Source organism: Dermacentor albipictus, chromosome 1, assembly GCF_038994185.2.
Source record: "Dermacentor albipictus isolate Rhodes 1998 colony chromosome 1, USDA_Dalb.pri_finalv2, whole genome shotgun sequence".
NCBI classification, from domain to species: Eukaryota; Metazoa; Arthropoda; class Arachnida; order Ixodida; family Ixodidae; genus Dermacentor; species Dermacentor albipictus.
This window is the reverse complement of record NC_091821.1, coordinates 464,802,853-464,829,552: the sequence shown is the minus strand read 5'-3', so window position 1 is coordinate 464,829,552 and position 26,700 is coordinate 464,802,853. Positions and strand designations below refer to the sequence as shown.

The 26,700-nt window shown below is 44.6% G+C and overlaps 1 protein-coding gene and 1 long non-coding RNA gene across 4 annotated transcripts in view; one reads left to right on the top strand and one right to left on the bottom strand.

The window, feature by feature from the left end:
* Positions 1 to 26,700, bottom strand: part of LOC135905611 (uncharacterized) — a 135,572-nt gene that overhangs the window by 22,075 nt on the left and 86,797 nt on the right. The gene's annotated exons all lie outside the window — the stretch shown is intronic.
* Positions 1 to 26,700, top strand: part of Hmt-1 (ABC transporter ATP-binding protein/permease Hmt-1) — a 134,940-nt gene that overhangs the window by 27,719 nt on the left and 80,521 nt on the right. The window contains exons 6-9 of the mRNA XM_065436557.2: positions 4,081 to 4,167; positions 7,206 to 7,308; positions 12,997 to 13,086; positions 21,421 to 21,542. Of these exons, the coding sequence (XP_065292629.1) occupies positions 4,081 to 4,167; positions 7,206 to 7,308; positions 12,997 to 13,086; positions 21,421 to 21,542 (402 nt within the window). The remainder of the gene's footprint in view (positions 1 to 4,080; positions 4,168 to 7,205; positions 7,309 to 12,996; positions 13,087 to 21,420; positions 21,543 to 26,700) is intronic.

Here is a 26,700-nt window from a genome sequence, read left to right as displayed (position 1 = left end):
ACATCACATCCTCCCGGACTTCGGTTTTCATCCCTCCTGGGATGATAGGGTATGACATTTCCCACTGTTGCTATTTCAGTTTTTCCTTCCGGTCCCAAATAGTGTAGCGATTTCAAGATTCCTTGTTGCTTGACGGTCTTTATCACTGTGTAGGGCCCAGAAAATTTGGACTTCGGTCCATCTAAACTCCTCCGGATTAAAACTGTATCTCCAGGCTCTATTACAGGCATCTTTGGGCTATGTCGCAGATCGAAGTGTCTCTTCATTGTTGATCTGTAGCGTGAAAGCTCCTCTTCTGTTTTGCGCCTTTCCTGCAGATCTACTTTCCCAACGATTCCAAGGTCGTAGTCGGCCGGTAGCCAAGTTGCTTCGCCTGATGCAGCAAAGTTAGGCGTGCATCCTAATCCCATGGTATGAGAATGATTGTGGTGCCTGACTGCTGCTTCCAAGGCACACTTCCATCCTCCATGGAAATCATGGTAAATTGCGATGAATGTTTTCAAATCCCGAATGAGCCTCTCAGCTAGGCCGTTTCCTTCTGGATGGTAGGGTGTGGCAAATCTCAGGGCAATTCCTCTATCACGGGCCCATTCTTGAAGCTTCTTACTGCGGAAAGCTGGCCCGTTGTCGGAGACCACTACCTTGGTGTTCTTGAACATATTCCGCTCCAGTAACGTCAAAACAGAATTGGCGTCTTCCTTTCCTGGCTTTGCAGCAGCCATGCGTGTGCATTCATCTATTGCGACAAGGAATGCCTGAGTCTTACTGACTCCCTCTCCTCGCTTTTTTAGTTCGGCAAAATCTAGATGAATTACTTCAAATGGGACTTGGGAATGATGAGCGATGACCATTTGATTCCCTCTTGGACGATACTTGGCCTTGTTAATTTGGCACTGGTGACATGTTTGCACGTAGTTCTTGATATCTTCCTTCATATTTTTCCAGATGAATCGACTTTTTATCTTCCAATAAGTTTTCCAGAATCCATCATGCCCTCCTGACTCTGGGCTGTCATGGTATAGCTTCAAAACCTTTTTCACCAAAGTTCCTGGCACACAAAATTTGCCATTATTGCAAGTCAGATCTTCGGTGCCTTCCCACAAGCTGCAAACATGTTCATGATCAGATGTTCTCACTTCTGTGATGTGAAGCCTGGAAAGTGCATCTGCGTCAGGAAGCTTATCACCAGGTCGATGGCTTACATCGAAAGTGAACTGTTGTATTTCACTGATCCAACGCGCCACTCTGCCCTTGGGCTGGGTTAATCCCAAGAGGTAGGTTAACGCTCGGTTGTCAGTGAAAAGCCGGAAATGACGACCCTCTATGTAGCTTCTGAAATACCGGAGTGCCATCACAACAGCCAGAGCCTCTTTTTCTGTGGTCGTGTAATGTTCTTGAGCTTTTGAGAACGTAGAAGAATAATAGCCAATCACCTTGAGCTGGCGTCCTTGCTGTTCCGTTGTGTCTCGTTGATATAGAACGGCCCCTGTACCATATTGTGAAGCGTCCGTACACAGCTCGAAAGGCTTGTTGAAGTCGGGTAGCACAAGCACAGGATCCGACGATATAGCTTCAACAAGGTACTCGTACGCTTTCTCGCACTCTTCACTCCAGATAAATGGCACATCCTTTTGCGTCAGCTTGGTGAGGCATCTTGTCTTTGCAGCGTAATCCTTAATGAACGCACGAAAATGACCGGCGAGTCCGAGGAAAACACGGAGTGAGTGTAGGTCATATGGCTTGACGAGCTTCTTCATCCTTTGTATAGACTCCTCTTTGGTTGTTTTAGTTTTGCCGTCAAAAACTCTTCCTAGAAAGACAACATTTGTCTGAAAAAATTCACTCTTGTTCTTGTTAATCTTTAACTTTGACTTGCTGAGGGCTTCTAACACGCACGAGAGGTGTTTTTCATGTTCTTCTCTTGTACGTGAGTATATGATGATGTCGTCAATGTATACGTTACAAAACTTTCCCAGGAACTCATCAAGAATGCCATTCATCATTTTCTGAAACCAAGCTCCAGAATTCTTCCAACCGAATGGTAAGCGGTTGTACTCGTACACATCGAAAGGTGTTACAAAAGCAGTGTACTGCTTGTAATCTTCTTGTAGTGGCACCTGCCAGTATCCTTTACAGAGGTCGATCCGAGAGAAAACATTTGATCCACCAGTTTCATTGATGATCTCGTCTATTCGGGGCATAGGAAAAGGAAACAAATCAGTCTGGCCGTTGATCTGCCGGTAATCTGTGCAAAGGCGAAATGAGCCATCGTCTTTCGGTACTATGGTGACTGGTGACGCGAAAGTGGATGTTGATGGCCTTATAATACCGGCATTTAGCATTTGCTGCAGTTCGGCCTTTAGCCAGGTCTTTTTCTCGAGGGAAAGACTGTACGGCTTTTTACGCACTACTGTGACGTCACGAAGCTTAAACGGTACCTCGAAGACATCTGCTGCTGGCGGGTACGTCTCAACACAAATAAGTTCGGGAAAATTTGTCAGTATCTCATCAGCATTTCTAACTCTTCGATGTGAATTTTCAATTCCACGCAAGTTAGGCTTAAATGATCCGTCAATAGTCACTTCGTCTCTCCAAGAAATATTCATCTTCAATCGCTTCATATCAGGCCGAGATAAAAGAAACAGGAAATCAACACCCTGCATGACAAGGGCATCTACTTTTAGGTGATGTCCACCAAATTCAACCTCTACTTCTGCCCAGTGTTGCAACCTTCTAGTTTTTCCATCATAGCTTTGAACACTAACTATTCTTCCTTCATAAACCTTGCTCGGTTGGATGATTTCCTGATTTACCAGGCTTACAGATGCTCCAGTATCAACCAGGGAGTCCAGACATTTTCCATTTACCATCATTTTAACAAATAGGAGATTTGACTTCAGAAGGTATACATTTTCCATCGTGTCACATTGGTCGGACTCGGTATTAAAATATTCTACCGTTTCGCCATGTGCGTCAATGCTCAGTGGTAGAGTACTATGCCTTTTGATGGGACAGTGAATCAGAAAATCACTGGACACATACTTAAGGCAAGCAAGTAAGTCATCCGTGGAGGTTGGACGGTGTACACAAACCTCTCTTTGCGATTCGTTAGTCATGCCTTGAATTATCAGGGGAAGGATTGCAGAGTCTGGTAGATTAGGGTCGGCAATGTAGAGTAAACGTCTCTTCTCGAAAAAATAATCCATGACTGTCCCTTCTCTGTGTCTGAAAGCTAATGCGTCGTCCCATCTGTCAACCGGATTTCGCTCAAAAGCAGAAAGAAAACTATCTTTCCACTTCTGCCATGAATCACGGCATTGACTTGCGATTCGCATGTCCCACCATGTTCTGGCATTGCCAGATAAAAAACGGCGCATGTTACACACTTTGTCGTCCAATGACGTCCAGTGGTTTTGCGCACATGCATATTCATAAAATCTGAGCCACAAGTTGGCGGCATTAGACACCCCATCGAAACTATTGGGCTTGAACTCTTCTTGATGTGGTTTCTGTGCTCTTAGTGAGTCGCTAACTGCTTCGAAAATCAGTCGCTGTTGCTCATACTGCGTGGTCTGCTGCTGAAACAGCGCTTGCAACAAGGCGTTATGCGAGTGCTCAGTCTCGTTCTTGGAATCTATCCTTGAATGTCCCGGAAACATAACCTCAAATTCAGACATAGAAGCATCGATTCTTACCACACCTTTCTCAACGAGGGCTGCTTCGTTCAGTTGACTCTTCTCAGCGATGATGCGAAGCAGTTCCGATGAAGTCGCTGATTCCTGAAGAAGCACTGGATCTTCGCCGTCAAGCTGGTAGGTCTTCACGGTCGTCTGCCCATCTGTTCTTCTTGCCAACGTTACTTCGAGCCACATGGTCGACTGCGCCAAATATAAAGTACGAGTTAAAATACACTCATTTATTTACAGGTATCCATCTTGATCACTTCTTTCTCTTCCCCCCTGCTGTTCTTGTCTCTTCTGTCTTCTTCTTCTTCGCCGTCTTCTTCCCATTAATGTCTTCGCTAAGTAATTCGTGGGGCTTTTGATTAGCAGGTGATGTCTGTTTAATTACCTCGTGCAGTGAACAGCCTGGCAGCACAAGGCACAATCATCTTCCCATGGCAGGACATCCTGCTCTACGTGTTCTTGTGGTGTCTACAAGGGCAGGGTGAGTGCGCATTCATTAAATTTGCCTCAGGAGGTAATCTGGCACAGCTGAGCTTGGTGCTTTGTCACTGTTAAGGCCCTTTGCAACAAGGCCAGTTGCTTACAGGACAGGGCAGTTTGACATAGGACAGCACGGTACTTGTCCTGTCTATGCACACATGCCTTTTCTGATCACCTGTATTGTGCAAGAATCTAATTTGCTGTCACGTATGAACTAGTCCAGCAACATGTTCATCTTAACCTTATCTGTGCCAGCTCTTTTTTTTTTCAATATTATTGAAATTTTCCAAATTTTTTGATGGCTGATTCATTTTGATCACCTTTCATTCTAAGAATATCGTATTCGATTTGATATTCGGCTTTCTTTTTTTTTATTTGATTTGATATTCATGCACACCTAACTTACTGTTGTATTTGGTGTTGGGCTAGTTATTGCATGTCGAACAATAATGAATTTGGCACCAAAAAACACGATCACAGAGAGGGGAGGACATAAACGCAGGGTGAGTGCTTACTTTCAGCTGTGCATTTTTGCAGAAAATGTGCTCACTGTCTGCAAAAATAAACCGTTGAAAGTACGTGCTTGTCCTTTATTTATATCCCGTCTCTCTCTGCAAACGTGTTTTTGACACTAAATTCATTATTTTATATTTACAGGCACAGCTCTACTTGAGTCTCCTCCTCGTCTCTAACTGGAAGAGCCGATGCAATGCAGTAATGTTCCTCAACGATCAACGAGCTGATATTTTTTTTTTATCTAGCACTTTCAGCTTCTTCCGAAGCACTGTGATAAAGAAATGTTCGTCAGAAAATCGCATAACTTGGGCGTTGACACTGCCCTCTACTTGGTGGAATTAAAGAGGATACTGTAGCTGAGAGCCATTCATGATTGTGGAAGTAATTATCTGGCTCAAGTGGATGGCATCAAAAAGCCAGGTTCTGTTTTGATTTTATGTTTACATAGTTGCCATGTATGTTCCATTTCATGCTTAGCAGGCAATACTGCAGGAGTGAGTTGTAAAGTTCTGCAGTCATAAAATCTCACTGCACATCTTGAAATGCAGTTGTTTTTGATTTGAGACACTGTTTAAATAATAACTGCATCGTCTATTACAGCTACAACTTCCGTAAATACGAGCCATGTACTAGGCAGGTCTAGAATAGTGCTTGCAAGTAAATGTAAATGCCTTATGTAAATAAAAAATAGCATTGTTCTCACCGCACACGCTCTGTATGCTGATTGGCTTCTTCGGCTTACATATGCTGTTAATGTACATTATTTTACCAGTTTAACGCATGCAATGTTTGTGTACACTATGAAATAGCAGTCAGACATGGTGGGACATGTGTCCCCCCCTAAAGGAACACTAAAAGAAAATATTAAGTCCAGCTAAAGTGGTAGATTAGTGCTTGAGAACCTCTAAGGCATCAATATTGCTATGAACAGAGCCATAGTAATCGAGAAATTTAGGTAAATGCAGGACATGATTAGAGACCCCGCTGGGACATTCAAGTACTTGCCTGATAACAAAGGCACTCCTCATTTAAATTCTGTTGCTAGTACTCAACCACTTGTTATAAAAACATAATTGTATTACATTATAAGAAGAAAGAAAATGCTACTTGGCCACTTCTATTTCATTTTTAGAAAAAAGAACTGATTGACGTTATCCTTGACAACGATGCGAGCGGTCGAAAGGTTTCGTTTTCCCTCAACTCTGCGCCTCCCCTGCTTTCAAGTTTCAGCAGTTTTATTATTGCATAGTGCTGCACTAATTTTGCTGGCTCGCGAAACTCGCACAAACTGCAAGTAGCCGAGAATTACACGTCCATGTGATGTTGCGGGATGCCCAAACAATCCACCAAAAGCAGCTGCAGCGGTGAATCCACTGCTCTGTCTTGGCTTGGTCTCTCCATGGCCGCACGTTTGCGTTTTGTTGCGATAAAGGTATTCGGACCCTTCACATACAATTTTCTCATAAACGAAGTCTTTTCATGGCACGAAACAAACGGAGATATGGAACAGAGCCGCTGGCCGAAGATACGACATGGGTGATTCGGGCATCCAAGAATGGAAGCTGTTTTTGTAAAGATTTGGGCATTGTGTGCAGTTATTTCTGCTGCTTATACACATGTATTTCTTTTTTCTCTTTGAGGTGTTGTAATTTGGGGTGCTGCTTATATGCAGAAAAATATGTATATTCACTCGTTTTGAGTGCTATGAAATCTTTGAATACTGAAATTTCAAGCTGAACCGAATAGTATCAAATACTAGCATAGTGTTCGATCGAATATTCGAAAATATTGATTAGCAGGTTGGAGAATATTAGCTCAGGCTGACTTCTCAGCTTTTCTTATGATAAGTTCTTTCTCTCAGTCATTATCGATATCTGTGGGCCGAGTTTTTGTTGGAGAAATGAGTTCTTTTTATTTTAACTAATAGAAATAAATTTTACTTGCCCAGCATGGTAGCTCAGTGGCTACAGCGTTGCGCTGCTGAGCATGGGAGTTGCAGATTAATTCCCAGTCGTGGCGGGCCAGTTCCAGTGGGAGTGGTGTGCAAAAATGCTTGTGCACCATGCATTGGTGGCATGTTAAAAAAACCTCAGGTGGTCAAAATTAATCTAGAGTTCTTCACTATCGCATGCCTCATAATCAAATCATGGATTTTGCACATAAAACCCAAGAATGTAAGTTAAAATTTAAGAATGTTACTTATTACGACACCTGTGCGAATGGTGTGCAGTTACATTGGTTGGACACTTTATTCACAGGCCTTGAGAATGCACTTATGGATGCAAAGTTAATAACTGACCAACTTGACTATGAGCAATGACTTGTGGACAATACCTCTCATAAATTGTTGTTGCAGTATCTGTATGAAATAGGCCTCCATGCTTCCGTATAATTTCATACCCATGTCATGCCGCATGGAAAACCAGGTGAATAGGAGAATCGCGCTGGTTTCCACTGTGTGTTGTTAAAAGATCCAAGTGGCATTTCACCGTGTGTTATGATTGTGCGCCTCTCGCCCATCAGGTAACAGTAGCATCCTGTCAAATGTGCGCTCCTATCTGTGGATCTCGGTGCAGCAGTACACGGTGAAGGAGATTGAAGTTGAACTCTACTCCCATCTACATCAGTGAGTACGACGCCACTTTCTCACTTGTGAAAGATATGGCAGTAATGTGCCTCCCAGTCCAAGGCACAAGGCTTTGAAGTTCTTTTGTAGAAACATGAACTGTTTCGTGGTTTTGCATTACCCCTTCGGTGAAAGCCCAGAATATGGCAGCTGTCTCCATTCTGGGTTCTTCTGACTCTCAAAACATCTGTGCAATGTACAATGTGGCTACGGTGACATTCGTGACATGTACCTACATGTGACATGCACCTACATGACATGCACCTACAGCTGCTCTCTGTTCTTAAATATAATAAAAACCAGAATATAGGGCAATCTCTGAAATTGAGGTGAATGAAACAAAAAAAAACAATTCTTCAATGCAGTGTAGCTACAGAACACACATTAATAGATCAACATGCTCATTTCTCGTCAAAGATGAATACAGCATGTGAACTGTCAGGATCATTGTCTGGGGACTGCTGCCAGCCACTTATTACAGTGCTTGCTGCTACGAACACTTCATTAACAAACTTTTCAGATATCCCCCTGCTGACTGTTTATAGATTTAGCATAAAATTATTTCACTACTATGAATTTCAGAATACTGAACATTTCAGAATAAAGGTGGTTATTTAGTTTCCATGTCGTGCTAACAATGCTTCAGTACTACAAATGAATAGTAGTCAGAAATCTGGGGATTCTTAGAGTTCCATGTATCCTTCATGGTGGTCAGAACAGTAGGCTAGCAAACAACAGGGCGCAGAAAGCGGACGCCCCTGGAAATGGGTTTGGAAAACCTGAGATGGCACCAGAGGAGAAAAATGCGGAAGGGCAGGAGACGATTTTTCATTTATGTTGCGGAGGCGGCAATGCATAAGGTCTTGCGAGTGCATGTTCTGCCCAGACATGTGCCACCTAGCAACGGAGGCACATTTCTTCTGTCTTTTGCTTTTATTTCTGCACACGCCTCCTCTTTCCTGCGCGCTTCTTTCTGTGGCCGTTCCAGCTATGCGCATGGAGAAATGTAACCTGTGTGCTTGCAGGAATACCACACAGTTGCTCTTTCCAGATCATGTTTTTTATGCATGCTTGTGCTTTGGAATAGTTCAGTTGTCCGCCTCAAGCGAGACAGCTGTGGTGGCCACGGCAAGGAATTTCAAAAACAAACAAACGAGGAAAAAGAAACATTGCACTTTGGACGCGACATAAAGCTTCCTACTTGTCTGGTCTTTTTCGGCGTCAGCATCTCTTTTGCACGTGCCACACGTATTATACGATGCTTCGGTGGTGTGTGGCGGCAAAATATATGGAAAATAGCAGCAGCGCAAGCTAAGATCCGACGGCGACGTTTTCTGGGATGGCTCATATGATGACAACTGATGAACTGATGGGTTGAAGGGAGGGATGGTTAGTTTTGGGGACTTCACTCTAATGACCTTTCAGAATTGTGAACAGTTTGGACCAATCCCCCGAAGTTCCTTGTCTGAAGACTTCACGGTGCATCCCACAACATATCATCGGTGATATCCAAGGTGTTAGTTATGCAGGATTAGGCATGTGCAACATTGTCATCAGGCATGTGCACTGGGCACCCCAATTGCATGCTGGTGATCACCGCAGCTGCTTGTATGTGTCCTCGCATCTAATAATCCCTGGATTCTCAAACAAAAATTTGTAGTACTGAGGTGTTGTTAGCGTGCCAGGAAAATTAAATAATGGTTGTTATTTTGATAAAGTTGGTATTCTGAAGTTCGTAGTACTGAATTATTTTTTACATTGAAGCCATAAGCAGTCCGAAATCTGTAAGCAATGTATAAAAAGTGGGCAAATTTAGCAAATGTCATCCAGCTCAACAGTTAATTGCAGGCACTTTATTAAGAAGGCGAATCAGAAAGTCATTGCCCATATTTTTTATTAGCCAAAATAAGGTACACACAGGCAATTAAGACAATATATACAATTCTATGAACCTTACGCTATTTTTCCACATAGTCCTCACACTGGTTCAGACAATTGTTCCATCGCAGCACTAAATTTGAGATGCCCCTGTAGTAAAATTTGTCCGGCTGACTGTGGAACCACCGTCATTGCAAGGCAAGTCTTCATGGCCTCTTGCGAACTCACAACACCACCACCTCACACTTCTCAAAGCGAAAACACCTTTCCCCCATACATGGGCAGCCTGTGAATTTCGATGGGCATTTTTCCCTGGCTCCATATAAAATGAATCACACTTTGTTGCTCGTGCACCATGGAAGTGTGAAGCACAACCTCCATCTTCAACTGACTGCAGTGCTGTGTCGCGGAGCTACTGGTAGATAAAGCCGGGCAGCTCCAAGAAAGGTCCGCCACGGGGAATGCATATGTTGACTTTGCATTTACAGTCATAATTTGGCTACAAAAAACAAAAATATAGGTGCAAGGACTTTCTGATTTGCCCTCGTATAAATCTTTTTAATTTTTGTTGCCTGCTAGTCTTCCTGTGCCCGTCACTGCTTGTGATGGTATGTTTTGTTATAGTTGAAAATTTATCTAAACACCAGATGCAGTGTTGCACATAAAAATGTTCTGCTCTTAAAATGCTAAATTTTCTCTTTGCTGAGTACCACTTTGTAAAATAACTGCACAATCAAACCTCATTGGGTTGTGTGAGGGCACTTTTATCTTCAATTTCTTGTCAGGACTCAAGTCCAAGGCATATTTACCTGTCTAATACACTTACTTGCTATGTTCCCTGCCTTTGTCAAATGCCTTTAATGGCTAATTTCATGTAATATTCCTGTAGTTTATTGTCGTGTCATGAAATTGAGATGTTTCTTCTACATTACAAATTTTGCATCATGCACATCATCTCATCAAACCGATGCTAGACTTCCATTTGTTTATTAGGCTGTAGCAAAACTAGCACTCTAGTACACACCAGCAGCCATACACTGCTCGAATGTTTAAAATTTCCAGAGACTAGAAGTTTTTACTAATATTTAATGTTTTTCAGACATATGGCTGATTTCTTCAAGTTGCATTCAAATACAGTGGAACCTCGGTTATACGTCCCCCGGTTTTGCGACGACCCGAGTTTTAACGAAACGTTAGTGCAGTCCTGGCGAAGTCCCCATAGAAGCAATGCACTAAAAACCCCAGCTATCCGACACAATTTTATGCCTGACCCGCATTATACAACGACCCTCATGAAGCGCGGGAGACAACGGCGGACGACATATAGCGCCTTTTGTTCTCCACAATCACATTCTCCCTCTCTTCTCGGGGCCATCGCCTCTCATCGCGTTGGGGAAGCGCTTCTCTCCTTCCAGTCTCCCAGCAGCAGATCGCCGACAAGCTAGCGCGGAGAGGCCTAGGTTTATCGCATGTGTTCCTCATCGCAATCCTAGCGACCAGCATTCAGTGGAGGTTTTTAGTTGTGTGGAGCAATGCGATGCACGATGTCCCGAAAGCAGACAGTTCTTTCACTTGGCAATAAGCTGAATATTATCGAGGAAGCAGAAAAGCCGCATGAAGCCACGAAAGCCACCATTGCCCTGAACCTTAAGATACCCGAATCTTCGCTCAAGATAATCCAGGCAAACAAAGCAGTGGTATTGTAGAATGCCAGCAAGTTCGGGCTCAAGCGGGAAGTGACAAAAGAAGGACAGCATGAGAAGTTAGAAAATGTTCTTGTCAAGTGGCTGCATCAAGTACGGAGCTCTGCGATCAACGTTGACGCTGCCATTTTAAAAGAAAAGGCGGACCTTGTGGCATTGCATTTGGGCATTGACGACTTTCAGGCATGTAATGGGTTGCTGGATGGCTTTAAAAAACGAAACAGGATTGTGTACAGCCGCTCCTGCGGAGAAAGCACTTCCGTGGACGTTTTGACGGTGAACGAGTGGATGGAGTCACTGCCGGATATGATTGCTGCATACAAGTCCTGCGATGTTTTCAGTGCCGATGAGAGCGGTTTTTTTACCATATGCAGCCCGAGCAAACCCTTGCGTTTAAGGGTGACAGCTGTCATGGTGGCAAGCATAGTAAAGACCGTGTGACGGCACTATTCTGTACTAAAGAGGCTGCCCGTGCTCGTTTTTGGAAATTTTGCAAAGCTATGGTGCTTTAAGACCTTGAAGATGCTGCCGTGCAGCTACAACTTCAACAAAAAGGCATGGATGACGTCTTCGCTCTTACCGACTTACCGACTGTTTTTAAAGTTTGCGCCGGCTGCCGGGAATCACGGCAGTGGGCAGTGGAGTGCCGTAAAGGTTCGTTTGAATAAATGATTGGTACCCGTACTGCAGCATTAATTCTTATCACATTTGCTTTTTTTTGGTAATTTGGCTTTTGAAGCCCTGCAGAGTATGTTAGTAGTTGACATTGAATTTCCTCGTAAATCCAGCGCACGAAATAAGTAGTATTTTTATAGGGATTATTTATGTTCAGAGTTTACGACACCCACATTTTACAACACTTTTTCGAGGTCCCAAGAAAGTCGTATCATCGGGGTTCCACTGTAATTTCAGGAAATGCGCTGGGGAGTAGTTAAAGGGGTACTGACTGAAAGTCTTTGTGTGGTTTTTATTTTATGATTATATAGCTGTGGACTCAGTAATTACATTATGGAGCCTGCATTCTTTAGGAGTGCCACACATAATTCATTATAGCTCCTATTATGGAACTTGTTAAAAATACATGAAGTGCAGCGTGGCTTTTGAGCTGAGTAATTACACCGTTCACAGACATGAAATCTCATGTGGTGTTCTCATGGTACCATACGCCACTGATGCGTATACACCCTTTTCGACCATGCTGCTGAAAGCCAAGTCCATTGAGGACTCAACTGGACAAGAGTGGAGGGTGGGTTCGTCTGTGTTTCCAAGGGAAATGTGCAATTCATCATCATCATCATTATCAGCCTGGTTATGCCCACTGCAGGGCAAAGGCCTCTCCCATACTTCTCGGACTACCCCGGTCATGTGGTAATTGTGTCCATGTCGTCCCTGCAAACTTCTTAATCTCATCTGCCCACCTAACTTTCTGTCGCCCCCTGCTACGCTTCCCTTCCCTTGGAATCCAGTCCGTAACCCTTAATCACCATCGGTTGTCTTCCCTCCTCATTACATGTCCTGCCCATTTCATTTTCTTGATTTCAACTAAGATGCCATTAACTCGCGTTTGTTCCCTCACCCAATCTGCTCTTTTCTTATCCGTTAATGTTACACCCATCATTCTTCTTTCCATAGCTCATTGCATCGTCTTCAATTTAAGTAGTAGTTTAAGTTAATTTAAATGCACGATTAGTAGGGGCCAATATGACAGCTTTCGGTGGCACATTCATGACATGGCCTTTACATTACATTACATGGGTGGCTGGCACGTTATTGAATCATTTGTGAGGCCATGCAACTGCTTCCTTCGCTTTTGGTGACTTGAATAGTCTCCTTTTTCATTTTGCAAGCCATACTGCACTTGGCGCATGTTTTAACAGGTTGCATAAAGGTTACTGCAAATAATCATTTGTGGTGCTCTCAAGGAATTGAGGCTTTGTACTGTAATTACCTAGTCAGCAGCTGCCTTAAAAAAGCAAAAAAGAAAGAGTGATGCACAAAATTTTTGTTTCGTGTTCTCCCAGGTGTTTGTGTGTTCCATAATCTTCAGCCCATTTATACCTACGAATGTTATTATTTCACAGCTTTCATTATGTATGCTTTCCTGCAGTCTGTCAATGAACTGGCACCTGGGCCGCAAAACTGGCGAGGTGCTCAAAATCCTTGACCGAGGAACGAGCAGCGTCACGTCCCTCCTCAGGTATGACCAACAGTGCTATAAACGACAAGAATTCACTACTGGCATAGTTGATCAAGTGTCATAGAGGACTTGATGCAAAAAGACAATGGTCAGATGAAGGGAAATGCCATTCTGTTTCCTAATTTTCTTATGTCACTGAACCATTTTGTGGACTTGTACAGTTATTCTAGCTTTTCCTTGTGCTACCATGTACCCCTTTGTGCAATGTAAGTAAAACCTCTTTAATTCAAATTTCAGAGAACTGAAAAAAATTTCCTGATTAATCGAGTGTCAATTATTTCAATAGCTTTTATGTTAAAGGGACCGACAACCGATTTTCATGGTACCTACTTTTTTAATGCAATGGAAAGCCTACCGGTCAGAGTGTCTAATAATGAAGTGGTAACGTGGAAAACGCCATGGAACATTTTTGATCAGAATTTTACGATCTGGAGTAAGGATGTAGTCATTCATTGGAAGCATGCTGAAAACAGCGATAGGTGAGCACGATAGTGATTATACGCCGGCATTAGCGGGGGAAGGAAGGCGACAAGTGCAGCTGTAACTGTAAGAAAGCATCATTTTCTTTATCAAGTTGATGTTCCTGCACTTCATGTTTTCCGTAGTGTTAAAGTATTTCTGCAACAATAGCTATGTGTTTCCATGGTTTCCTCTCCAACTGCTTTGGTATTTAACCAGTCAAAACGAAACCAATCTGGTCGAAACTGAAACAACGCTTTTACATGTGATACACAGTTCAGCGTTTTGCCGTAGCCATGCATGCGCTTTCGACTTCCGAAGAATAGAATAAAGCACAAGTGTCTAATAATATAGCGACTGCAATTTCAAGCAATAATTATGTTGTACATGATAACAGCCGACTTACGTACAGTAATCTCATAGACTACGTTCGAAGTGCCAAGATGTCACCGCCAGGCCTCGTCATTACTGGTTTTTGAGGCTTTCTTTGCCAATTTAAAATTATGATTCCTACTAAATTGTAAACAGCGAGATAGATTCTATCACTATAAATTATGGTCATTATGGGCACGAGAAAGAAAATCTGGGGTCTTTTGCTCCTTGATTATATGAGTCTGCCTAGGTGCTATGGAGGAGGTTGCTTAGCACGCGTTGTATTCGTTTGTCCCCAGACATTTCAGCATTACGGAGTGCTGTCGAGTTTGTTCACTCTCAGCCGCTGGCTGCCTGCACGGTGAGGCAGTGGGCGCGGACACCCCTTGGTGATCGCTGTGTCTTAGTTTCTGGTTGAAGTATACAGTCGCTGACCAACGAAGCGGACACCGATGATCCAGGCATGTTCGGTAATTCAGAACCGCCAATTGCCCCATATACTTAATGTGTAAAGACGACCGATATTTCGGACAGCCGCCAGCTCTATATTTGATTACCCGGATTCTGCCCGCAGCTGAAGCGTACACCAACACTGCCGCCATTATCTCCTCTGGCAACCTCGACGAGACATTATGTATGGCCTCAGAGATTACACCCTAGATGGTAATCGCTGAGGCCTGGCCTTGATCACCGCTCTACACCTCTGAGATTTAACTGCAACTGCCAATCTTGGAGGCTTTGCCTGAATTGTGAGGTTGCATCAACATTGCGATCATCACATCCTTTTCCAGAACTTCCGTGCACGGCCTGCTATTGCCATTCTATTTGTTGAGTTTGCCTAGCGCACAGCTTTCTGGAAGGCTGTGCTTGTTTGTTTAGTTTGCGTTTTAGACAGTGCTCTGCTGGCTCCAACAAGTCTTTCTCGTGAAGTTATAGATAGGCCAAGTCAAATGCCCCAACAGTGCCCTCGCAGTCCGACTCCAAATGAGTCTCGAGTAGCAGTCCAAATGAGCCCGACTTTGCAATTGAAGAGGCTGAACTGCCGCTTACCACAACGAGCTCAAATGCAGGCATCATTGATGACGTGCTGGGCTGCGGTGTGCCGATTCCTGCCGCCATTAGATTTGAAGACTTTGCAGACGGCGGCAGCGCGGTTTCATCGTGTGCCAAACTGAACGATGATAAAATAATTGAGCAGGTTCACCCCTCCTCAAACAGCGACTCTGACTCAGATAATGATGTGCTGTGTGCTCCAGAGCCTTCCACATGCAGATCTGACTCAAACCTTTGCAGTCCTTGCGTCGGCGTACAGCGAAACTCAAAAGTGGCAGAAATACAGGTGGACTTGGTAAGTGGAAGTGCGTGCATCAACGCATCGACCACTTGTTTTGTACACAGGGGCCATAAATGTAAATAAAGTGATCTTTTTTGGGTACATTTGTTTTTTTCGACATTTCATAGTTCAGACTTATTTACGTTCCTCGTGGTTCCCCGTGGAGTCCAAATTATCGATCGTTGATTGTAGTCGCCATGAATCCCCTGCCCTGTCACCATTGAGCCTAATGTACTGACCACCTAAGCTGCAGTCGCTTAACACATGCCAAATGGTTAATGCATCGTATTTACTTCATTTTTCGGTGCGCACAAGCGTGGAATCAGCAAACTGTTGTGCGTGTAGACCATAGATAGCGAAATGGCAGCGCACAGATGTTTCCCGGACTGCGGTCGCCACCGATAGCACGTCACCTGCTGTGGTTGCTTAGTGGTTTCAGTGTTGCACTGCTAAGCACGAAGTTGCGGGTTCAAATCCTGGTCACGGCAGCCACATTTCGAAGGGGGTGGAATGCAAAAACACTCGTGTACCTAAGTTTAGGTGCATATTCTTAAAGAACCCCAGTGGTCAAAATGAATCCGGAGTCCCCCACTACAACGTGCCTCATAATCAGATCGTGGTTTTGGCACATAAAACCTCATAATTTCTTAGCAATGTCAAAACATGGTAGCCATGACATGTTTCTGGCTCCCATAGCTTCTAGCTGTTCTACATCGTCGTCATGGGTGACAACATAGATTATGGCCCTTCCGTGTCTGATACAACTAGTGTGTTTATTGTCATGAGGGCGCTCAGGGAGAAGTGGGGCCTGATGCAGAAATTGGCTCCTGGCCTTGCTCAGTTAGAGGATGCTGTCATTGCAGCAAGTCTGCCATGGCAGCAAGTGAAAATCACAGATATTTTGCTGCCAGCTCGCAAATAAAACCTGTCTGCATGTGCGTTTGAGTGACAATAAACGGGTTCTTTTTTTTTTCTTGGTAAGCCTGTAATCGCTCATTTGCCATTGTCGGTTAAATAGTACATTACTTTATGCGTACCTGATCTGCGTTCCCCACCAACTATGTATTAATGAGGTTTTACTGTACTACTATGCATATGTTCCCTCGCATGTTCACGAAGTCACCTCGAATTTTTCTTTAGCCACTAAGGCTAGTCAACTCTTTCATTACCATGCCTATTAAAAATAGATCAATTTGATCAACAGTTCTTCTGCGCACAATTAAACATTTTTGTTCGAATTCTTCAACCAACAGCACTATGCACCATCTAAGATGATGACTGAACTTTAACTATTTTTCACATTTGGCAATATTTGGCAGATTGGGGACTCAGAAAATATAAAAATTCAACTGGAGGTAGTATCGTCGAAACTAACCTCCTAGTGCTCCTAGTTTCACATCAGAATTTTCAAAAACTGACTGAGTGATTATTACTGCTTTACATCCACTCAACACACCAGTGATTAGGCTATGATTTTATTTATTGCTTTATATGTTGCAGTTACTACATCTTGAAATAAAATGTTAAAACATAAAAGCACCAAAAATGATCACATATTTAGCAGTAATGAAAGAGTTAAGAGCAATTTATTGACTCACCACTGAACCAGAACTTTGGGTTGCTGGAACACCTATGCTAAGGAATCAAAGCCCTTGCAGAAATGGAAGTGAACAGTTGAAATGAAGGTAAACTGTAAGTCAAGCTTGACTGATGTGAGTTTCATTTCCCTATGTAGGATTAAAATGGTGCATACTAGCCTAATGAGCCAGTAGACGTTTCTTGATGGTGAGGGTGTGGCAGCTCATTCCCCAAGTCACACGTTTCGCATCAATGTGTCATCATGTTACAGGGACACATTTAGCATTGACGTTTCAAGTATTGGTATACCTAACATCTGCGGTGTGTACTCCCGTGCTACTTTCACTGCTGATGTTGACTAAACTGACACAAAACTTCCAAGGTCATGCAGCATTTCAGCTGAATGTAATTTAGAATGAATTACAGCAGGGGCATGTGAATAGTACCGTATTTACTCGCATAATGATCGCACTCACGTAATGATAGCACCCCGAACTTGCCGAAAAGATATGTTGTGTGCCAAGTCTAGCTAATAATTATCGCGCTTACCATCTGTCGAATGCTACGCGAACGACTCTTCAAGACGTTTAAACCAAGCAGTCTGCACGCACCAAACATTCTTAAGCAGATGCCCTATTTCATTTCTTTCATCACTTTCCGCACTTCCATGAGAAAAAAAGAAAGCTACAACCAAACTTGCCTTTATTATGTGTAGGCTATATAATGGTTGTGGTCAACAACAACAAAAAAGGCGCCTTTCAATTCTTCTCGTCTGCACTCGTGGGCACACAACAAATCACGAGCGGCAATGATAGCAGCCACGTTTACACTGATACGTTAGAAGTGTACCCCATTCATATGCCAACACTTGTGACACAGCTAACATATTCGCCCACCCTTAGCGAAAACCTGCCGTATTAGGATAGTAGTGAAGACAAATGCCGCAGTTTCCGCAGCATGCCCGCCATGCGTTTCTATGTCACTGGCAGCTAAGCGCGCCCATATGTTTCTGTCCCCTCAAAGTGGACATGGCTACGTTATTGCCGCAAACTTGCCGATAATAACGATAGTATTCATTACTGATACGGAAAAAAATGTTTCAATGCACGTAGTGTACTCACGAGAAGAAAAAGAATAGCATTCAGCGCGTTCGGCTTGCTCCGCCGGCAACCATTTTTGTCTTGGTGTCCCGCACTACATACTGCGGCAGCCTCCTATTTGTTGACCTGTTGTCATCCCGCAGCAAAGGCGGGATGAATAGAAGATTTTTCTTTTTGCGGGAAATTTAATTCACGTAATGATTGCGCCCCTGAATTTGCGTCAGTTTTTTTTTACAAAAAAGTGCGATCATTATGGCGAGTAAATACGGTAGCTCTTGAGATTGAATCAAATTCAAATCAAGTAGTGCTTGTAGTGAAGCGAATATAGAATATTTTTCTAATACAGTTACACCTCGATATAAAAGACTTCAATACAGTGAAACCTCATTAAACCGTAGTTGGCCGGAGCTCTGGAAAAGTACGTACTAAACGGTAGTACTGTTTAAACCAAATAGCATGAGCTCACCCACTTACCTGTCGAAAATGGAACTCAGAGAGAGTGCGATAAAATGGGAAAACAACATGCAGTATTTATTCACTTCGCGTGACAACAATGTTATTTTTGTTTGATGCTACAGCGGCCTAGCACGACGGCAGCGGCCTCAAACTTACTGAAGCTGCGTGCCAGCTGCTCAGCCAGCCCTCCCCCCCCCCCCCCCCCCTTGGCAAACACTCGCACGGCATATTCCTCGTTGGCGTTACGTATTCTCCGTGCACGCGCGCAGTAGTGCTATAAGTCCCGGGGCGCCTTTTTCATTGCTGGGGGCCGGAGTTCGGAATACTTTTCGTTTGGAATAGTTACGTTATCGCGTCCCTGTTCTCGTCGCGCCGATCGCATTCATGAGGCTGACGTAACGCGCAGCTTCTGCCACTGTTGGGCCTGAATCGCCCGTGCTTTCGCTTTCTGTGTCGTCCTCATTACTGTCGCTAGTCGACACTTCGGCAACAACAGAGGCAACGATGGCGAAAAGTCGAACCTCGTAGCCAAAATCTCATCATGGTCGCAGCAGCGCTGCCGAGCAACTTCTTCGCATTCCAAATGCCACACACTGTAGACAACAGCAGATCTCTGTCGCGTGCCAGCGCCAACTTTTTCGTGTCACGTTCGATAGCACGGTCGATGTCTAATTTTTCTTCTATGCTGAGCACCCGGCGTATTTTTTATCCGAGCTTCGGCATGATGCGAGTCCTCACTTGCACGACGCCACAACGCTCTCTGGCATGGCGTGGAAATGATGTTGATGTTGATGTGGCTTCACGTGCAAACGCACAGGACGCTTGGAGGCCGTTGTTCCGATCTCTGAGGCTTGTTGTTCTGCTGGGCCACCCGATGGAGACGACGCACCACCGTGTTTGCGCGGCGAAAAGTAGAAGCGCTACGTTTTAACCGATGCGTACGCAATAAGCGGGTACGGTTTATGCGGATACAAAACACAATATATTCAATGGCAGCAGAGTCAGGGATTTGACTTTACTACTTTAAAACAATACTACTGTTTAAGTCGGTATGGTTTAACGAGGTTTTACTGTATAACGTAATTCTCTATATAATGAAGTATTTAACTTTTTATAATTTCTGGTCCATAGGACACCATGTATTTAGTACCTCAATATAATAAAGTGGGTTTACATACAGTTTCAATTTAACGAAATTTCAGTGGCGCTCTGAAAGAATCCCAAGGCAATAAGTGGTAGCTTGCTGCAGAGGCAGATGGTTAAATGGTTGAATTACAAGTAGCTGCTTGTGAACGTTTCACTTCATGAATGCGGGTTACATGTAGCATATGGACGTTGTGAACATGCATTGCACAATGGAAAAGGTGCAAACGCAGTCGCAGCCACTACATTTTGTCCACAACTTTGCTGTACATTCACTTTCACAGGGTGGAATTGAGGCAGATGTTTTTGTTTTCTTAAAATTTCATCCTATACAGTCAAACCTCGATGTAACGAACATGCATATAACGAATTATTGAATATATCTAACTCTTCCGAAATATTTTTGTCAAACACGTGTATTTTTAACTTCCTATAGCGAACGCGGTTTGGCATAAAACGGATATAACGAACTTCGCGACGCCAAGCCCTACCTCACTTTAATAGCAGGCGGCAGGCTTCGTTGGACTACAAGTGTGTTATGCGGTGCAGCAAACGTTCAGGACTACCTCGCAGGCGCTGACAGCGCCACAGATGCCACGTCGTCATCGAGAGTTGACAGCCAAAGAAATCGTCCGCATCTCACAACCGCCGATAGCGCCGCTTTCTTCGCTTTCTTCCGCCTAACTCTGCAGCCAAGATGAAGGCGTCATCAGGGCCTTCAAGGCAGTTTATAAGAGGAGACTGACACTGTTCTCGTGAAGCTTCGTATGAAGCAAGACTTGAAGATTGACCTGCTGGGAGCAATCCAGATGCCTAAAGCGGCATAGGACAGTATGAATGGTGAAACGATTGCCAACTGCTCTCGGCACGCAGGTTTTGTTCCGCCAGAGGCCCATGCATCAAGTGACGATGGGGACGATCCCGATGAAGCAGAAGCAGAGCTCCGTGAGCTCGATGAGGCCTGGAATGATTTTTCGCGTTTTGTTGGTGACATGCCCGCAACAATGACTGTAGAAGACTTCGTAGGTGGCGACGACATCTCAGCGACCACGGCTGTACTGACGGACGCCGTAATCGCTGCGGAAGTCTCTGAACATCCCGCAGACGAAGCTCAGGCTGATCCTGTAGATGATGAGAACATTCTGACTTCACAAGAAGCACTTGCTGCATTGGATTTACTGCGCCGCCACTGCAGTGCTATTGAGGGCAGTGGGCTTGCCCTTGTTGAGTGTTTGCAAACTGTGGAACAGGGCGTGATACAGAATGCGATCAACACCAAGAAGCAGGCCGCAATAACGCAGTTCTTTGTGCGTAAATAAATGAACGTGACCCAAGTAAGCATCGTTCAAGTTGCTGTGCCTTCTCTGATTGAATTTTGCTCCTCTTGCATGTATTTTTTACGAAATTTTATGTTACAAATTATGGATATAGCGAACTAATTTCTGACTTTTTAACTGTTCGTTATAACGAGGTTTCACTGTACATAGCTGTGTAGCTGTTCCACGTGCCCTAAAGCTGTCTTTTTCTCTACGTATTTGAAGTTTTGCACCCCATTGGGCATATACTGAAGTACAGGGCCCAATAATGGATATAATGAAATAGTGGATATAATAAATGAATTTCATATCCTTCAACTTCATTATAGTGAGGTTTGAGGGTAGTATGTGAACAGTTTTGTATTAATGAAAAAAAATTTTTGCACTATTCAATTACTCCTAAAGAATGTTTTATATTCGATTTTATTTGCTTTTAGCATTGTTCTATTTGTATTCAATTATGTCTCAAAAAATTATATTCTCACGCTACTTCTAGAGTTGAGGAGGTGTGACATGTTGAATACTAAAAGGATGCCCTAGCTGAAGAGAGACACTTAGAAGCTGATTTTGTTTCCAGCTATTTGCTGTTCAACATCTTCCCAGCTGTGGCTGACATTGTGGTCGCTGTCATCTACTTCACTGTTTCTTTCAACGCCTGGTTTGGCCTGATTGTCTTCGTCACCATGGCCTTGTATCTAGGTGAGCACTGAATTAGCAACCATCTTTGGTTCCTTGTTTGGAGGGCCCCTCATCAGACTGCATTGCAAATTTCTGGTATAGTGGAAGCTGTAAAGTGCCATCTAGGAAGCATTTTATCGTAAGAATTTTTCACTTTGGTTTATTATTAGAGGAAATACAGTGGAACCCCAATTATACGGCTTTCTTGGGGCCACGAAAAAGCGTAGTAAAATGTGGGCGTTGTAAAATCCGAACATAAATTATGCCTATAAAAATACTACCGTATTTACTCGAATCTAGGCCAACCCCCTAAAGTCCGAAGCCAAAAAAATAATATATATATTACCTCGAATGTGGGCCAAACAAAAAAAAAGCGAGGACGGCATTCACAAAATGCAAACAGCATTTATTGAATCTGAACGTGCAGAGATCATTCAACGTCGTCGTCGCTACTAGACTTGTCGCTGTGTTCCTTGTCACTGTCACCTTCAAACAGTGCACTATCTCCGGTACCATCAAGCGCATTAGATATGCTGCATCTTTTAAAGGGGCGCACAATCAAAGTACCTGAGATGTCGTCCTATGCTGCAGCTACCCAGCCCGCCAGCTGCGATAGCGATGCACGTTTGATGTGGCCCGTTGCCATTAGCATGTGGTCTTTGTCAGTCAACCAGACCTTGTAATATTTCCGCACACGATCCTTGAAAGGTTTGTTGATGCAGACATCAAGTGGCTGCAACTGGCTCGTCATGCCGCCTGGTATGACAGCGAGGTCCGTGTTCGCTTGGGCGAGCGCAGCCTTCATGTTGTCGGTCAAGTGCCCACGGTTAGAGTCGATGACAAGGAGCGAGTTTTTTGTCAAAAAGGCTCCTGGACGCCGTCGCCACACAATCTTAACCCACTCTTCCACCATCGCACCCATCATCTACCCTTTCTCATTTGCCCGCACAATGACATTTCTTGGGAAAGTTTCTCGAGCAGGCAGTGTCTTCCTTTTAAATATATAAGGAGGAAGTTTATGTCCATCAGCTGTGCAGCACAGCATCACTGTTGCGCGCTGCTTCTCGTAGCCCGCAGAGCGCAACTTCACCTCCTTGGCACCCTTTTCATTCACCGTGTATGCCACTGGCATATCAAAATACACAGTCGTCTGGTTGGCATTGCCGATTTGCCCAAGGTTGTAGCCTGCTGCTTCTCTCTTTCGCTGCACGTAATACTGAAAAGCTATCAGCTTTTCTTCGAAATCACTTGGCAGCTTCTGGGTGATTGAAGTGTGACGTCAGAGGCTGAAGCCGAAGCGCTTCATGAATTTCTGAAGCCACTGGCTTTGAAATCCTTTGGCGTTAGGCCTCGCTCCCTCGAAAGTTCCTTAGCTTTCGCTTGGAGCACTTCTGTTGTCACTGGAAGGGTAGCTGCTTTCTGCGTCCAAACAAAGTTGGCCAAAACTGTCTCCACTTCGTGGTGACGGCCTTTCTTTGGTCCGCTAAATGCCATCCTCGTTGCGGTGCACGCAAAAAGCTGCTGTTGTTGTTCCCTCCAATGATGGACGTTTTTCTCATCGATGCAGAAGTCCCGCCCGGCTTGTAGGTTCGACGATGCCTCTGCGGCTATCACAACTTTTCGCTTGAAAGCGGCACTGTAGTGGCATCTCCTCCTTGGTGCCATCGCGATAACACCATGCCGCACACCAATACAGCTGACACGACACAGGTCAAAATGACGACCTCGTTTGTGTATGGTTGGCTACTGGCACGGCTTGTAGCGGCTGCAATACTGACTTTTCTAGATAGTGCTAGCTATGCACCATATTTAGAAGTTTCAATAAAAAACTGGCGCGTTTTTTAAAATCCTCAATTCTAAGGTGACCCTAGAGTTTGGAATATGATTATTTGAAAAAAACTATCGGCCTAGATTCAAATAAATACGGTACTTATTTCGTGCGACGGATTGACGAGAAACTTCAATGTAAACTGCTAACATACATTGCAGGGCTTGGAAACCCAAATTACCAAAAAAGTAAATGCGATAAGAATTAATGCTGCAGTACAGGTACCTATCGTGCTTTATTCAAACAAACCTTTATGGCACTCTACTGCCCACTGCTGCGATTCCCGCCAGCAGCGCGAACTTTAAAAAAAGTCGGTAAGTTTCTTTTGGACCTTGTTTGATCCATGAACCAAGAGCTTTGGCTCGAGTTGGCCAACGTTCAAAAGGAAATTCTCTGCGGCATCGTGTGAACAGATGAAGTTCCAGATGCCGTCTATGTGCCGTAGCACCTCGGTGAACGTGGTAGGCACAGGCACGGCATCTGTGGCATCATCATTGTCCTCATCTGATTTCGCAGCAGTGTTGGCACTAGGCAAAGCCTCTTTGATGGCGTCATCCAGCGACACCGCGCCGCAGATCGCAACGTTATCGTCAGCCTCCACGTACTCGGCGAAGGTCATGGTGACGTTTAAACCCTCAAAATCGTCGTCGGCGAAGCCTGAATTGGCCTCGGGCAGCATCTAGGTTGTTGGGTCCCCAGCAGAGGAGGCAGTCTTTCGCTTAAAGCCACAGCGCTTGAACTAGCTAACGATTGTGCTTCGCAACACTGCGTTCCACGAACTGGCAACAAAATGCATGGCGTCGAGCACAGTGATCTTTTTTTCCGAATCGCTGCACTCCATAGGTGGTGGTGGTGGTAACAACTTTATTGAGATTCTGCTCAGTTATCTGGCAGGCCCAAGTCCTAGGATGGCCCCTCACGAGGAGTGACCCTTTTGGCCCAGGCTGGCGACTATGCACTCCATAGCCGCCAGCCGACGCTGCACTAACCGCTTCCAGTACCCTTGCTTGATGCACTTAATGATGCCGGCATCTAGCGGCTGCAGTCGGCTTGTGCAGTTGAGCAGAAAAAAAAAACAACTTTTATGTTCCTCAGGCTCGATGTATCGGGTGGGTGGCACAGTGCGTTGTTCATGAAAAGCAATATTTTCCTCGCCTTAGCACCAATTTTGTTATCCAGCTGCTGCGAAAAATTGCTGAAGAGCGAAGACGTCATCCACGCCTTTTTGTTGAAGTTGTAGCTGTACGGCAGCGTCTTCAAGTCCTTAAAGCACCGTGGCTTTGCAAAATTTCCAACAACGAGCATGGGCAGCCTCTCGGAACCGTCCTCATTAGCACACAATAGTGCTGTCACACGCTCTTTACTACGCTTGCCACCATGAGAGCTGTCACCCTTAAACGCAAGGGTGTGCTCGGGCTGAATATGGTAAAAGAACCGCTCTCATCGGCGCCAAAAACATCGCAGGGCTTGTATGCAGCAATCATCTCCAGCAACGACTCCATCCACTCATTCACCGTCGAAACGTACACGGAAGTGCTTTCCTTGCAGGAGCGGCTGTACACAATCCTGTTCCGTTTTTTTTAAAGTGGTCCAGCAACCCATTAGATGCCTGAAAGTTGTCGATGTCCAGACGCAATGCCACAAGGTCCGCCTTTTCTTTTAAAATGGCGGCGTCAACATTGATCGCAGAGGTCTGGGCTTGATGCGGCCACTTGACAAGAACGTTTTCTAACTTCTCATGCCGTCCCTCTTTTGCCACTTCCTGCTTGAGCGCGAACTTGTTGGAATTCTGCAATATCACCTCTTTGTTTGCCAGGGTCGTCTTAAGCGAAGACTCAGGTATGTTAAGGTCCCGGCCAATGCTGGCTTTCGTGGATCCATGCTGCTTTTCCGCTTGCTCAATAATATTCAGCTTATCCCCGAGTGACAGACTGTCCGCTTTCGGGACATCGTGCCTCGTGTTGCTCCACACAACTCAAAACCTCCGCTGAACGCCGGTCGTTAGGATTATGACGAAGAACACGTGCGATAAACCTAGGCCTCTCCACGCTACCTTGTTGGCGATCTGCTGCAGAGAAACTGGAAGGAGAGAAACACTTGCCCAACGCGACGAGAGGCGATGCTGTCGAGAAGAGAGGGAGAAAGTGATTGTGGAGAAGAAAAGGCGCTATATTTCGTCTGCCGTTCCATCCCACGCTTCGCAAGGGTCGTCGTATAATGCGGGTCAGGCGTAAAATTGCGTCGGATAGCCAGGGTTTTTAGTGCATTGCTTCTATGGGGACTTCACCAGGACTGCGCTAATGTTTCATAAAACCTGGGTCATCGCAACACCGCGGGGATATATAACTGGGGTTCCACTGTAAAAAAAGAACAAATGTCACATTGTCATCCTGCCAGGAGGCGAACTTTCACTGCCAGCATAGACACTTGCTCTCTCTCTCTCTTTGCCAATACTAGGATCTGCAAGTGACATTCTTTCCCTGCCTTCAACCATATCGGAGGCGAGGGACAGCATCACGTTCACATTCCAAACCTGCCTCCTTTTTTTTTCTCTTCGTTCTTTGCTGTGCAGAAAACTTCCCATGACGGTTTTATGCAGTCTGCTTTGGACAGTTTACTGAAGTTACGTGCTATAATCAGTGACATCGTAGGCAGTTTGCCTATTGTAGAGGCATTCATGCATGTGGCCTTGATTCTCTGGCAAAAAGCAGAGCTTCCTCAAAAGAAGGGTGCATGGGCTTTGATTTGAGATTTCAAATGTTTTTGCACTTTGAAGTGCCTTGATACTTGTCAGACATGATCATTAGGGCATTGTCACTGTGCTATGCTTGTCTGTTTGCATTGCTCAACTTGGTGAAGTGCCCTTTGATGCAAGTACCGTATTTACTCGCATAATGATCGCACTTTTTTTGTCAGAAAAAGTGACGCAAATTCAGGGGTGCGATCATTACGCGGATTAAATTTTCCGCGAAAAAAAATTTTATTTTTTTTCGTCCCGCGTTTGCTGCGGGATTCGAGATAGCGGGTGCGGGACACCAAAACAAAAATGGCGGCTGGCGGAGCAAGCCGAACGCGCCAAACGCAATTTTTTTTCTTCTCGTGAGTACATTACGTGCATTGAAACAGTTTCTTCCGTATCAGTGATGAATATTACCGTTAATATCGGCAAGTTTGCGGCAATAACGTAGCCATGTCCACTTTGAGGGGACAGAAACAGATGGGCGCGCTTAGCTGCCAGTGACATAGAAACACATGACGGGCATGCTGCGGAAACTGCGGCATCTGTCTTCACTACTATCCTAATACGGCACGTTTCCGTTAAGGGTGGGCGAATATCTTAGCTGTGTTACA